At 42.4% G+C, this 14232-nt stretch overlaps 1 protein-coding gene across 1 annotated transcript in view; it reads left to right on the top strand.

Annotated features, from left to right (window-relative positions):
- Window positions 1–13843, top strand: part of LOC111596156 (huntingtin) — a 43234-nt gene extending 29391 nt beyond the window's left edge. The window contains exons 21-29 of the mRNA XM_023310246.2: window positions 43–251; window positions 1831–2079; window positions 3493–3865; window positions 4070–4207; window positions 4587–4849; window positions 6138–6312; window positions 8062–8305; window positions 11817–12085; window positions 12881–13843. Of these exons, the coding sequence (XP_023166014.2) occupies window positions 43–251; window positions 1831–2079; window positions 3493–3865; window positions 4070–4207; window positions 4587–4849; window positions 6138–6312; window positions 8062–8305; window positions 11817–12085; window positions 12881–13315 (2355 nt within the window). The 3' untranslated portion in view covers window positions 13316–13843. The remainder of the gene's footprint in view (window positions 1–42; window positions 252–1830; window positions 2080–3492; window positions 3866–4069; window positions 4208–4586; window positions 4850–6137; window positions 6313–8061; window positions 8306–11816; window positions 12086–12880) is intronic.
- The last annotated feature ends 389 nt before the right edge of the window (window positions 13844–14232 follow it).

The following is a 14232-nucleotide window of genomic DNA, read 5'->3' as shown; positions in this document are numbered from 1 at the left end:
TCGACTTGCTGGCTTCAGCTACTAACATCACACACTTTGTAGCCGCTTATCGCCTCCATTGGCACCTCGCTGCTGCGCACACATCAGTTTTACGCCTACGCAGTGACACCTTACGAGCTGGTCCAGCAGCAGCAGCAGCAGCAAGAACAGCAACAGCATTCGGCAACTGCTGCCAGCGGGAGTGGCAAGTTGCCCACAATACCTGTGGATAGCCTGAGTGATGTGGATGTGCTACGTCAGTTTGTAAAACGGTGAGTAGAGCTGGCAACTTCAACTGCTAATTAACTGCTTAGATTGCTGCCTCTTGCTGGCTGGGGCTTACCTGGGGCCACTTAGGTTATGATTTTCTTGAAGACTTCAAACTGCTCTGCATGACTGGCCAGCACTAGCAACAGCAACAGCAGCATTACAATTATTGTGTGTACAACAACAAAACGACGACAATTGTTGCTGACAATGCTCTGACAGGCGCTTGGCAGCAACATGCAGCGTTGACGACAATGTGAAATGTGGATAAGGACAACAGTGGCTAAACTGCGACTGGAAACAACAGTATCCTGTATTAGATGCAGTTTGCATGTGTGTGTGTTGCGGTGTTGCTGTGTTGGTGTGCTGATGTGTTGATGTGTGTTTGTGTTTGTAAGCTGTCATTGTCATCGGAGTACTTATGTCCGCCGTCGGCTCGTCCGTCGTTTTGTCCTTGACTGAGCGTTGCTTGTTTGCCTCGTCCTTGTCCAATGACAGCTTCCTCATCGGTGCTGCTGCTGCTGCTGTTACTGTTGCTTCTTCTGTTCTTGTCATTGTTAGCAGTCGTCATCATTACGCTGTCAGCATTTGAATTGTCATCAGCCAGAGATTGAGTTTGTGCGTCTGACCAGCCTAAAAGTTGCAGGCATCCCAGCTTTGCCTTTAAAGCATCATATGCGCCAACCATTTTTCGTACCATGCCAAAAGCGCAGACATCAAAACCACATCAGCAAAGGAGCCACCCGGCACCGCACCACACCACACACAGTACAACAGCAGCCGCACAACAAGCGCCCAGCCCGCGGCAACGACAAAATCCCCCAAAGGGCTGGCAGAGCGGAACATCAACAGCTCTATTAGATGAAGCTGTGACGACGTAGATGCTGCTGTGACAGCCAGGGACAGAACATGCCAGGGCTGAGTGGGGAACGGCTGTCGCGTATAGACAAGCACTTTGGACTCGAAGGCAAGCACTGCGGGCTGGGATTTCAGTTTATATGTGGGTGGTGCGGGAGCTTAGAGCAAACTGAAAGATATAGCAACAGTAGCAACAGCAGCAGCAGCGCAACGGAGGCAGCCAGCGATATAAACAAATTATGAGCAGCAAAGTGAGATAAATGCATGTGTGCGTGTCAGAGACAAAGCGTGTGCGAGGGAGATAGAAAAATCAGCAGCGAAAGGGCGCCTCATGTGAGAATTCAGTTCGTTGATGTTGGCTCACATAGTTGCTAATTGTGCACAAACCGCTGAACGCAGCCAGCAGCAAGCAGCAGCAGCAACTTTTGTCAAACAGCGAATGGGCGTGGCAGCGTTGCATATTTGAGAAATAAGCAAGTTGCTTGGCAGAAAGTTAGACGCTTCAAGCGTAACAAAACTAATCAATGGCTAATTGAGATTTTTGGCCTGCTAAATATTTGAAAAGCTCAACTAATTGAATTAAATTTGCAAAGGCCTTTGTTGACAACCAACCAATTTATAATTGTGTGCGTGTGCACGTCCATCTGTGTGTGTGTATTGGAAATATTTTTGCAATTCATTTATTATTGAAGACGACTAATGCACTTTCTTAACCATTTGCCACAGGCTCTCCATATTTGGCTACACAACACGTCAGCAGTTCGAGGAATACTTCATGACATTCCTGCTGCTGATCAACAAGGTATACGACGAGCACATGGTCGATCAGCAGGAACAGTTCCAGATTAAGCAGGTCTGCCTGCAGGCCATCATGGAGCTGCTGTCAACCTATAAAACTTTTCCCATTGCCGGCCATGGCAACAGCCAGTTCTATCACACGACACGCTGGCAGCGCATCAATTGTGACAGCATTAGGTGAGTGTTGCAAATGTTTTTCAAAAATCTGCAAATGAGCAAAACTCAAATTAATATTCAGCAAGTGGGCGCAAAAGTTTTTAATGCGCAAATAACCAAAAAGCATAAATTAGAAGCGACCATTAAAAGTTACTACCCACAGCAGTTGTGTGTGTGCGTGTGTGTGTGCATGTGTATATGCGTGTTTTTTGTGCTCCAAGAGCCATGCCACCCATATGTACGTGTATCGTGTCCCCTGACGCATATTATTTTTTAGCAATTACCAAAACTCTGCTCAACTTTAAAAGCACAACTAATTTGTTAACATGCAATCCCTAAAACAATTTGGCCAACAACTTTTCTTCTATTTTTTTAGGAGCCAGATTTTTGCGAAAGCAAGTACTTTGCTGTATATACATATATAACATATATATATATATATATATATATATATATATATTTCTCGTATTTATTTAAAATACCTTTTCGAAAGTTTTAGTACCTAGTTAGCAGTAAGCAGAAATAGTTGATAATTATTATTTAACAACACAATATATTTGTTGTTCTTGAACTTTGTGCAATGAGAGACAAGCTATAAAATAAAATTTATGTGGTGCAGGTAATATTTTCGTGTATCATAGGGTAGAGAGTGATACGACTTTTAATTAAAAATTTGCTGTAAGCAAACAAAAACATTTTTAACTTTGTTGCTCGAATTGTAGATACCCTGTAGATAGAAATAGGTAGATGCTATAGGTATGCATGAAAGGTTTTTTCTGGATTTAAAAGTTTTTGTTGGAAGTTTTTATATACTAGAAACTGCTGTAATGCATGAGTTGCATATTTGGAATAATTTGTTGTTTGTGTTTTGTTGTAATTTAGTTTGGCTTATGACTTGCACTGCAATATAGAAGACATGAAATGTCAGTTGAAGCCTAGTCTTAGTAACAATTTATCTGATCTAAAGCTCTAGTATTATTAGTAAATATTCATTTTCAATCTTTTCCCGTCTTATATACGACATACTCTCTTATACTCTTCACTCTACCTTTATATGAAATTTGTTGCATGGATACGTGCGTTTTGTTTTTTTTGCGCTTATAAAAATTATAAAAATAATTTTAAAAGCTAACAAGTGGAGAGATATGCACACAATATCTATCTATAAAATTGAGTTGCCGCCGGAGGGGCAACAACTAAAAATCACCAAAACTGAAAATGTTGCAAGTTATTTGCAGTGGCCGCGGGTCAACAAAACAACAAATGACTCGACTAGTAAGCGGGCGAATGTTTACTTTTAATTTATTTGTGTGTGTGTGTGTGTGTCGCCCATGTGTTGTGCTGTTGTTAAGCTGTGCCGACACGCAAATATCTTGCAGCGCATCCCATGCGGCTGTCAGTTTAAAATGTTTCATTGCATTGCTCATTTCACAGCTTGAAGAAACTGCACAAGGTGCAGCTGGTAGTCGATGCTACGTGCAACGTCTTCTATCTGGCCAATCTGGAACGACAGCCAAGGGTGGACAATGTGATTGGCACACGCAACTTTGCGGCCAATCAATGCGATCTCAATTTCAGTTGGGCTCTAATGGAGGCATACGCACAGTCTCCCCCATACGGCGTTGTCCCTGGCGATGGGGCAGACGTGGCCAGCAGTGAGCTGGGCAAACAACGCTTATCGACGTGGAACAACAACAGCGTGACTGACATCAACTGGCGCAACTACCAGCATTTTGTGCAACTGTCTGGCATCGACATTCGGAGCAGCACGCAGCTGGTCTTTGACGTACTGCAGCAGATGATCGAGGTAAGTTCAATGATGCTGCTACAGTAGATGCTGGCTGCATAAATGTCACTCACATGCAGCATAATTTCATTAGACCATCTAGCTTAACATGCCAATCCATTTGATTGATTCTTTGAAGTGCGCGATGCGCTAGCATCGAAACGTATTGGCTTGTCAGTTTGGCTAATTGGAAACGTCTCAATGCAATTTAACTTTTGTCCATAGCTAAATCACGTCCTAGTGCTGCCCAATCTGGTCAAGTTCTGTGAAATTTGCGAGAGTCGTGATCAAATCAAATGGATTAAGGACCGCACACTGCGACTGCAGGAGCAAATCGCCATGGATGACACCATATCGCATGAGGTGGGTGAGAAAAGAAATCAGAGCAAAGCTATGAAAAACTCGTAGACCAGATAAACTATATATATAATTTTGTTTAGTAAGAACTTCTTGAACAGATACAAAGTCTAAACTTATCTATCAACTATCATCAGAGATCTCTCTCTCAGTCTCTCTAAGGCAAACAGCTAATCTGTCAGATAGAAAAAGATAGTTAATTTACTGCATAAGAAATTCTTTTATTTGGACAGATATCTTAACAAAATTCTAGTTGTAATTTATAATCTGTCTGTTGATTACTCTCCTCATATCAGTTGTCTTGTTATGAACCCAAAGATAATTAATACCGAGTATAGTTCGTTGTGTTTCAGTTTTGCACATCTTCTTGTTTTTGTTCTTGCAGCACATAATCTACTTGCTGTGCCGCACGCAGGCCCTGCTGATACCTAGCCATGGCGAGCTGCAGCACTTGGCGGCGCTGATTGGGAACGTCTATTTGAAGAGCTCGCATTGCTTTATACGGATTGCGGCCCTCCAGGGTCTGCTTTGTCTGCTCGAATGCTGTAGTCGAACCAACACGGCAATCGGCAAGCTTAGTGATGAACTTGCATTGCTGCGTGACTTAATTGTTGGCTACATCAATCGTCATGGAATCATTGATGAGAGGTAAAACACACACACGCAGACAAATACAAATTCTGTTTTTGGCCAAGCCTTTAGTTTCTATGTAACGATTGGCGCTGCATGTTAACCATCTGGCATTAGGCAACAGTTGCTGCACGCTATCCTTGTTGCCACTTCTTGGCTGCAACCACAGATAATAGCAACAACAACAAATTGGAAAGCAACTGTTGGCTCTATTTACGAGGTGCATTAGTTGGGCTGTAGCCAACATTCGGGCGCTCCTCTTCCATCCAATAATGGCAAAAGTTCGCATTTTGCATTACGAACAGTTTTGGCTGCAACGTTGCGGATCTACCTTGCTGCCTAGCTCACTGCCTGACTACCTTTTGTGGCGTTATCAAAAACTTTTCAAGGACTGCGTCGGTTGCAGCGTCTTTCCTTCCTTTTGCTGGCAAAAGTCGAAGTTCTAATAACTCGACGTGGCTTCCAATAAAGTTTCTATCTCTCTCTCTTGCCCTCTCCCTCGCTCTCTCTTACTATATGCGGTTGTCGATATATTTTACCAGCTCAAGCGGAATGGCTGATCGATGACACTGCCAGGACTTCTGGCGCTGCTGCTGCTGCTGCTGTAGCCAAATTGTAATTATTGGCACTGCAGCTGCTGCTGCTGCTGCTACTGCTACTGCTGATGCTGATGCTGATGCTGCCGCTGTTGCCTGGGTGCTGGCAAGTTTTGGCTTAGCCACTTGCTGTGCGGCTATTGATGAAATTTCATATGCCAGCACTTCAGTTGCTTTGCTGCAACAAAGTTTGTTTTCTGTTTACTGCTAGCAACCTTGAAAATGTTTCAGCTGCCGCTGTGTCGAAGCCAGTTGCAAACATTGAAAATTATTAAATTGAAATCGAGTCAAAATTGTGTATACGCAGCGTGCCACCAATATGCAAACAAGGCCCAAACACCATTTTGCTGCAGCCGCAACAATAATTAGCGGCTTTTAGGGCAACCAAAATCTAATCAGCGCACAGACAGCAGCTGTAAATACCATGGCCAAAAGCCAAGGCTCGCACCGGCCTAATTACATTGGGCAAGCTGCTGGCTGGCATATAGTAGAACGCATCAAAAATTTCTAATTAATTTAGAGAGAACACAAAGCAGCAACAGCAAAAAATAGCATCTGTTGACAACGGGTGAGAGTTTGTGTTAACGTCAATGTTTCTGCATTGATTGATTGGCTGGCTCTCAGGCAGGCTTAGCTTGTAATCTAATTTGATTTTTGCATTTATCCGTTTTTTCATTTTGTTCTTTTCTTCTTCTGTAATTCCTGGACAGCCCGCTGCAGTTCAGTGATGCACATACGAAGCTGGTCTGGACGCTCAATTACAGCCTGATCGAGTGGACGTCGAAATTTGTGCCGCAATGTCATTTACTGTCGAACACAATTATTGCGGCCAATAATTTTCTGAAGAAGACACACAATGAGGAGCTCTATATCTGTGTACTGCATGTGAGTAGAACTAGTCATATACATACGTCCAGGACACCATGCTCATGTTGTGACTCTCCATTGCTGGCAATCGCGTCTATTGATGGACCTAAACGCTCAGCTCATTGCCCTAACCAAATCTAGTGGCCAACTTCAACTCAGACAGCGTCCACGTCGCGCTTAATTGGTTTTTTGATTGACAATTTTCAAGAGGCATGCAACCAGCCAGCCAGACAGATAGCCAGCTAGGCAGCCAACCAGCTAGCCAACTGTAGTGGCATTTACAATAAAAAAAATGTATCCACGTTCTCATAACTGGCAGACGCGGAAAAAATGCGAAAGCAACAACAAAATGTTTATTGGCCCAAAACACAGCGTCAAAACAGCACAAGTCGCACATAAACCCCCCTACACACACACACACACACACTAGTGGGGGGAATGCGTGCGTGTGTGTGTGTGTGCGTGCATGTCCTGAACCAAAGTCCAATATAATGAAATTGTTGCTCAAACATTGTGCACACATCGCTTCTATGTGCTCTTCCAGCAGAGACAACATCAATAACAAATTTCTCAGTCAGTGCGCATAATTTGGCCATTTAATAATCGACTAGCTGGGCTTTTAATTGCCATTGGTAACATCGAGAGCATGCCAGTTGACAAACAAATTGCATACAGTGGCTCTGACAGTAATTAACAAATAGCAATTTCAACTGCAGGAACTGCCCGACTAATATATACTACGTAGTACAGTTTTGGCAAAAGTTACTTGTTGAGGTTGATGAATGCATAGAAGGATGAATTGATCTATTGATGTGTCAATGAATTGACAGTGTTGACAGAGTGTTATATTGATATGGATAGATAATTTCTTGACTAAATTGATAAATTAATGAATACGAAATTTATTGATAAGTTTGTGATATAAAAGTCTTGTCATGTGGAGGGTTTAATGGGATAGAGATATATGTATATTGGGCGATATATATATATAATAATGTATGGCTCTTGTGAGTCACTGATTTAAAAGCGGATTAAGCATTGATGAATTTCAGTTACAATTTTTATAAAAGAAAACTATGAATATTTATGCAAAAAAATAAAATGTATTTTAACTGAATGTTGTAGAATGCATTATAAAATGTATATAACAGCCTATTAAATACCCTTTTTTTTGTGCCTAAGAGTCTACAAAACGTTTCTGTTCAGTGCACACTTCCGGTCATTGGGCATTTTTTGCTGGCTTTCAAATTAAATTCAACTTTTGAAGCAATTTATGAAATTTGCACGCAATTCAATTGTTTCATTGTTGTTGGCGCTACTTGTGCTTTGATGCTGCATAACAGGACACAGACAGAAACTGAACTAAAAAGCAAGAGTGGCTGCTCAGTGGTTCGCTGTTAGGATGGACTGAGCTTGGTCGCCCAATGGCGCGCAGCGACAACAGCGGCCAATAACAATAACAATTTGCCACTCAATTAGCGTGGCCATTACTGAAAAATCCACTTAAGTATGCAATGATAAAAATTCAAAAGCGAATCGTTCGCCCCCGAAAATTTTGTTTCTCTCTGGGCCGTGCACACTTCTGTGCCTTTTGTTTACATATATACGCTGCTATCTATATGTATATCTGTATATATATATATATATATATATATATATATATATATATATATATATATATATATATATAGAAAGTCAGTTAAGTTTGAAATTTTTTGCCATTCCAACTATACGTATTCACGTTTATGTTTACATATTTATCTGCAGGGTCTCGAGCGCATCGTTGTGAGAAGCGGCTGTTCGAGTGCAGCGCCTACCGCAGTTGAGGCCAGCGGAAGTGGTGCGAGCGGGGGCGCTGCTGCGGCTGGCGGCGATGGAGCTGGAGCTGGAGCTGTGGTCACACCGCAGTTGCGACATAAAATTGAAAAACTTGCGCTCGAGTTGCTAAAAATGGAAAATGAGAAATTTTCAATTCCAGCATTGAAATTGCTTTTGTCCTGCATGTATGTGGGTGAGTACGAAAAAAACAACCACTCCACGAAGAGGAAGTAATATAAGAAAGAGAAAAAGAAAGCGCAAAAGAAGCTGTCACAGTACCTCTACAAAGGCAAACAAAGCAAGAAGCAGATGTGCGTAAGATATAAGAAAACAGTCGAAAATATTTTGTTATTTTATTTAACAGCTGCAAAACAGAACCGAGAAAAGAGGAAGCAAGACAATTGCAAGCAATTGTTGTCTTTGTCAGCGGGTCAGCAGGGAATCGGCCTCCAGCTGAGCGAATATCCTCCGACTTTTCTGGCTTAAACTGGCGAGCTTTAAGCCATATCCGAACTTAATCATATGCATTAAACATATAGCACACTTGCATTTAGTCTCAGTTTGGCTTCAGGTCAACTGGTTGACTCTTCCGTTGGCCGAAAGTTAATGCGGCGTGTGTCCGTTTGTCCATTTGTTTGTTGGCCATGGCCAGCACCGGGTCAACAGTTTGTTGTTGTTGTTGTTGCTGGCCACTTTGCCCATGACTGCGTGTGTGTGCCTGTGCAACTACATGCTTGGGTAATTGCTATCAATGCTTACTGTATGCTATATGTTGGCCTTGGCTGGCCAGTTGTCCAGTTGGCCAGTTGGCTCGTTGGCTCGTTGCCTGACAAGCCAACAATTATTTCTCTGGCTGCCGTTATTACCGCAATTTCGGGCCAATTATTAGCGTTGAGAAGTGTTTGACACTCGAACAAATGCACAGTGACTGCTGCTGCTGCTGATACCCTCTTCTGAATTTCTCACTTTGATACCCTGTTTGGAAAGAATGCTAATGGGTTGTATTTGCGCACGTGCTAATTACAAATGGAGGAATTCCCAAGGGAAATAGGATATTCTAACTTAATATTTTTAGTTCTAGAGTTGTAATTTAGTGTGTTTGCTGCAGCACCTTACTGATTTTGAGATCGATAATATATCGATATCAATACTTATCGATAGACTTCAAAGATTCGTTTGAATATATAGCCTAAGCTAGTGCTCTAAATATGTCAAGCAGATTCTGAAGGAGTTAATGCTAATATGGATGCCTACCTTGGCCATAGCACAGTTACAGGGTATCATATGGTCGGTGTAATATTGACCAAATTAATCTTTAGAGAACTGTTCGATTACTGCTTATGATTTTATTTATTAAGCAGCTATGTCCATTTGGCGTTTCATTAGCTTTAACGTCTACAGCAACAAAATATCGATTCGCTATGGAGATATACAAACATATATGTATATATATATGTATATATATATATATATATGTGTGTGTATATATAGGCGCTGTCCGGCATTGTTGCTTTTAGACTTGTTGATCCGCCCAATTGGCTAAGCTGAAAGCCATTTGGTTGCGTTTACTTAAACATTCATTTAATGGAATCAACTTGCACCCACTTGCCCTCCAGAGTCCCGACTTGGTATTTTTGCACTTTAAACTTGAAGTTTGGCTTTGCAGCCGGAGCGTACATATGTGAAGCAGCTTTTTGGCTAAAACGATGCCAGCAATGTGCATAAATATGGCACCAGGATACGATGCGATGCGCGCATGTATTTTTCTTGCACTTTGTCAGACACGATGCGATGCGTTGCGTTGTAGTGCAGTGCAGTGCAGTGCGTAGGGCCATTCGCTTTTAGGTCCTTGGCAAATGCGCACAGCATGCAAATCCTTTGAAAAATGTCAATGTTTGCGCTAGCTGCGTAACACGTCCCCTTCGAGCAGCACACAAACGAGCGTTTTGCCAGTAAATGGCAGGAGCTTCGGCAATTTTAGGCTCGCGTAGCCAGGCCAGAACAAAGTGCAGCTAAGCGGAAGTTAGTCATAGCGTGGCGCGCCTTTTCGCCCGTTCGTTAGCCTGGTTTATTAAAGTGTTTGGCGACACAAAAAAGCACAAATAAATCGAGTCCCAGGCGGCGCAAGACGACAATGCACACCCGCAAAAGAACCAAAAAAACATAACAGCCGTAGCCTAAAAAAGTGGCCTGCCCCACCCCTTCATCGAGCAGTACGCAATAATAAATATTTGCGGCTATATTGGGCGTCCTTTAAGGACCAGCACATCGAAACAGAACCTTTTTCCTAGGCAACTTTTTGTTGCTGTTCGTGTCTGTTGTTGTTTCGCTTGCTTCTTTTTTCGTGTCTTAAACGAATTTTACAGTTTGTTAGCTGTTTTCTTTTTTTTATGCTTTCCATCGCTAACGGCATTTGTGGTGCGCATAATTGTGGCCAACAGCAGCAACACTAGTCCAGATCCTGGCCAACAACAACAGTAGCCAAATTGGCAACAGCCAGCAAGAATGTTAAGCTGCTAAAAGCAAAAGGCCAAAGTTGTCGCTGGCCAAGCGCGCGCATTGTTAATAATTCGCGCACGCCAAAGCTAAATGCAGCCACACATGAAACAGCGAACGCTTAATGCGTTCACACACACGCATTTGCTATATACCGCATACCCGCCACAGCAACAGCAACAACAACAGCAGCCGAAAGGCTTTCCGACAACATTTCTAGCCTCTGCTCAATGAGCTACGCCCACTACTTCGCACAGCTTGAACACATTTCAGACATAAACAACTCATTTCCAGCAACTCGTCGGCGTCTATCAAAAGAGGGAATCAAAATACAATCCTCGATACCCTGAACTGGAAGTATGTTCCTTCGTGTTGACTTAGCCTTAAACAAATTTGATTAGCTTGACGTGGGATGCTTAATAATCTACTTATAATCAACTTTGACTTAATGTACTTAAGAATATTTTAAATTAAGTAAAAGTGCTCTGTCGAGACGGTGCGACTGAGAGATACCCTAAATCCGTTCTGATCAAGTATATACTTTATGTGGTATGCCACGACTCCTGCTTGCTACATACATTTGCGCAATGTGTTCAGGGTATAAATTGAAGGAATATTTATTATTCTATTTAAAACAGCTGGAAAATTTCAGCAGCTTCAATTGATACATGATAAATAGTCAATAATAAATATGTTTGAAAACTAAAATTAATTTTTAGAACTTATATTCGGATATCTATAAGCTTTATACTTGATCATCAATTGATTATAAGAAATATTTTTAGCTGAATTCAATTCTGGGAATCTTATAATTTTTTTTGGTTTACATATATTGACATCTACTCTTTTTACGGTGCAGCTCGTAGACAAACAAATACACGTTGGTAAACAGTATATACAGACACAGACACCTATACACAGAAAGATATAGATAGAGAGAGAGACTGAGATTGAGCGAGAGAGCGAGAGCGAGTAGACGCGTCAAGTGGTCTGGTTATAAATAGGTTTTTGCTCAGAGCCGAAATATATACAAAATTATAAATGTAAATTTATGTGTTCTGAACAGAAATTTGTTGACACATTGAGGTAGATGTAAAAGGATGGCCAATGCATACTGTGGGGTTCGGGGGGGATTTTGTTAATTGTAAAACTTTTGAGTTGTGACACGTTCTCTGTTGATATCGCTTTGAATTCTCTGGCTCTTTAAGGTTCGTCGAGTCAGCTGGAGAATACGGAGCTGTCGAATGGCATTGTGCAGGATGATCCAGAGATAATCGCGCTGCAAAGCGATAAAGTCGATATACTTTTGCATTGTATTAAATCATCGAGTCGAGACGCTGCCTGGATTTATGGACAAGTGCTGTGCCAAATTATACGTGATTTAGTGCCACCGAATGAAATATTGACGAAGGTCATAAAGGAGTTCCTGGCCATAAATCAGCCGCATGGCGATGTTATTGCCACGATTGTGTATCAGGTGAGTAGCAGCCAAATCTGCTGGCCAAGAGCTCAGCAGGTCTGCTGGTCAGCTCAGCTCAGCTGGCAAAGGTAAAGACGTCGCCATCTACTGTGCTAGCCACTCGTGCGTGTCCTCGGCGTGTGTGTGTATGTGTGTGTGTGTGTGTCTTTGAGGTGGTCCATTTTGCCTTGGGCCTCTGTGTCCTGAGACTGGAGCGAAGCAAATGCACCGCTAATATCTGGTCTGAGCACCCGGTGAAAGGGTAAAATAGTTGCCTCCAGTTGTCAGATGCCGGCTTGTGTGTGTCGGTGTGTGTGCGTGTGTGTGGAATTTGTTGGCAGCTTGAAAATTAATGGAATTCATGGCTACAGCTTGGCCCCTGACCAGCCAAAAACGTACGCAACTATGTGGGTCAGTGCGAGGCAACTGCCACTGTGGTGCCATAAAATTTTTTTCATTAGGTTCAAGGTTGCCCAGTGGGCGTGCCATGCATATGTGTGTGTGTGTGTGTGCATGGAAATTAATAAAAAAAAGCGAAGACAAGCAGCCTTGGACTTGGCTGGACTGAAGCTAGCAGGCCACATGGCTTAAAGCACAAATTGCACTGTCATTTGGGCCAGGCTAACTAGCTGTGGCAAGCAGCGAAATTTCATTAGAGCCATCCTCACCCAGCTGCCTCCGTGCTGCACTCGTTTAATCAAGCATTTCTGTTGCCTTTTGTGCTTTCACCTGGCGCCAAATTCTGAAAGAAAACTAATGTATTTCTGTTTCTTTTGCTTCTTTGTTTCATTTCGTGTCTACGTGCTTTTTCAGGTGTTTCGCTCGGCTATTGACTCGTCGTTTCTGCAAATGCTGCAGGACTGGCTGATCTGCACGCTGCCAACGTTTTTGGCCCAGCCAGAGCAGCAAGGTGTCTGGGGTCTAAGCGTCATCTTTTTATCCGCTTCCATAAATCTGCATTTGATTAAACTATTTCCGCTGGTGCTCGGCAATGGGGCATCTGCCTCTGGTCCCGCTAACGCTGCCACTCCCATCGCCGGCCCCGGACCTGGGCCCGCAGCCACATCCGCCTGCGGCAGCGTCTGGATGCCACCACGGAAATTGGGTCAACACGAAATTGCATTGTTCGTGACAGCTGCACAAGATTTCCATGCGAAATTGAGTGCCGAGCAGAAGTTGCGCTTTCGCGAGGCCTTCAGGAACTATGAGCAGAGTCAGGTCTATGCCGCCATGTTGCAGCGCCTCTGATAGCGTTCAAATCGGCATGGAGCCCCAAGGATTTCGCAGCGGATTTAGCCGAAAAATAAATAAGTAAAAGACGAAGAAGCCGCGCAGGAGGCAGCCAAACTTACGCCCAGGACAAGCGCAAGCGTGAATAACTAATTGCTCTGCTCAACGCTTACAAAGTTCAGACGGATGTCCTCCCACGCCGCCGCTGCGGCGCTCTCCCATGCAAAACTTCTATAATAGTTTGCGAATTCAAAATTAATTTATGGTTTACATTATGTGTAACTAATATTTAAATTATTTTCTCCCCTCCTCCAAACTCTAACGACCCGCAATTAATTTCTGAGCTACAGCTCTGCCTCTCTCTCTCTCTATCTCTCTATCTGTTGCCTTTTAGAAAATTGTGTTTTCTTAAAAGTTTTCCATTAGTATGCAGCTTAATCAATTGCTAGTTAATTTGATACCAAATTCCATTATGCGAAAAGTCAAACCAGCGATCAATTTGAATTCCAAGTCCAAGGCAAAAAAAAAAAAAGAAAAATGTATTGTTCCAGATCTATAATATTATAAACTTAATAAAAATCAATCTTATGAAAATGGCTTTCTTTGCGTTTTCCTGGGTATACGTAGAGTCTATTAGGGCTACTCTTAAGCTACTTTATTTAGTTTTTGTTGTATTCTTATGCCATTTAAAGTGTGATGCGAATCTGTTTGAACTTTTGCACTTTTACCTGGTTTTCGCCGTCTTTCTCTGCTTCTTCTAGTGCTAAGGCTTGTAACTCAGGATTTTTGAGCTGCAGCTAAGCGCATTAAAATTGACAAAGTGCCACTCAAAAAGTATTGCAAAACTTTTTTTCTGCAAAAAAAATGTATTTTTGTTTTGCTTCAAAGAAGCCGACTAATTGATACTCTATTAACTTAAATATATTATGTGTGAC

This window comes from Drosophila hydei, unplaced genomic scaffold, assembly GCF_003285905.1.
Source record: "Drosophila hydei strain 15085-1641.00,03,60 unplaced genomic scaffold, DhydRS2 tig00008119-arrow-pilon, whole genome shotgun sequence".
Lineage (NCBI taxonomy): Eukaryota > Metazoa > Arthropoda > Insecta > Diptera > Drosophilidae > Drosophila > Drosophila hydei.
Note: the sequence above shows the minus strand (reverse complement) of the source record. Positions and strands in the feature narration are given on the sequence as shown.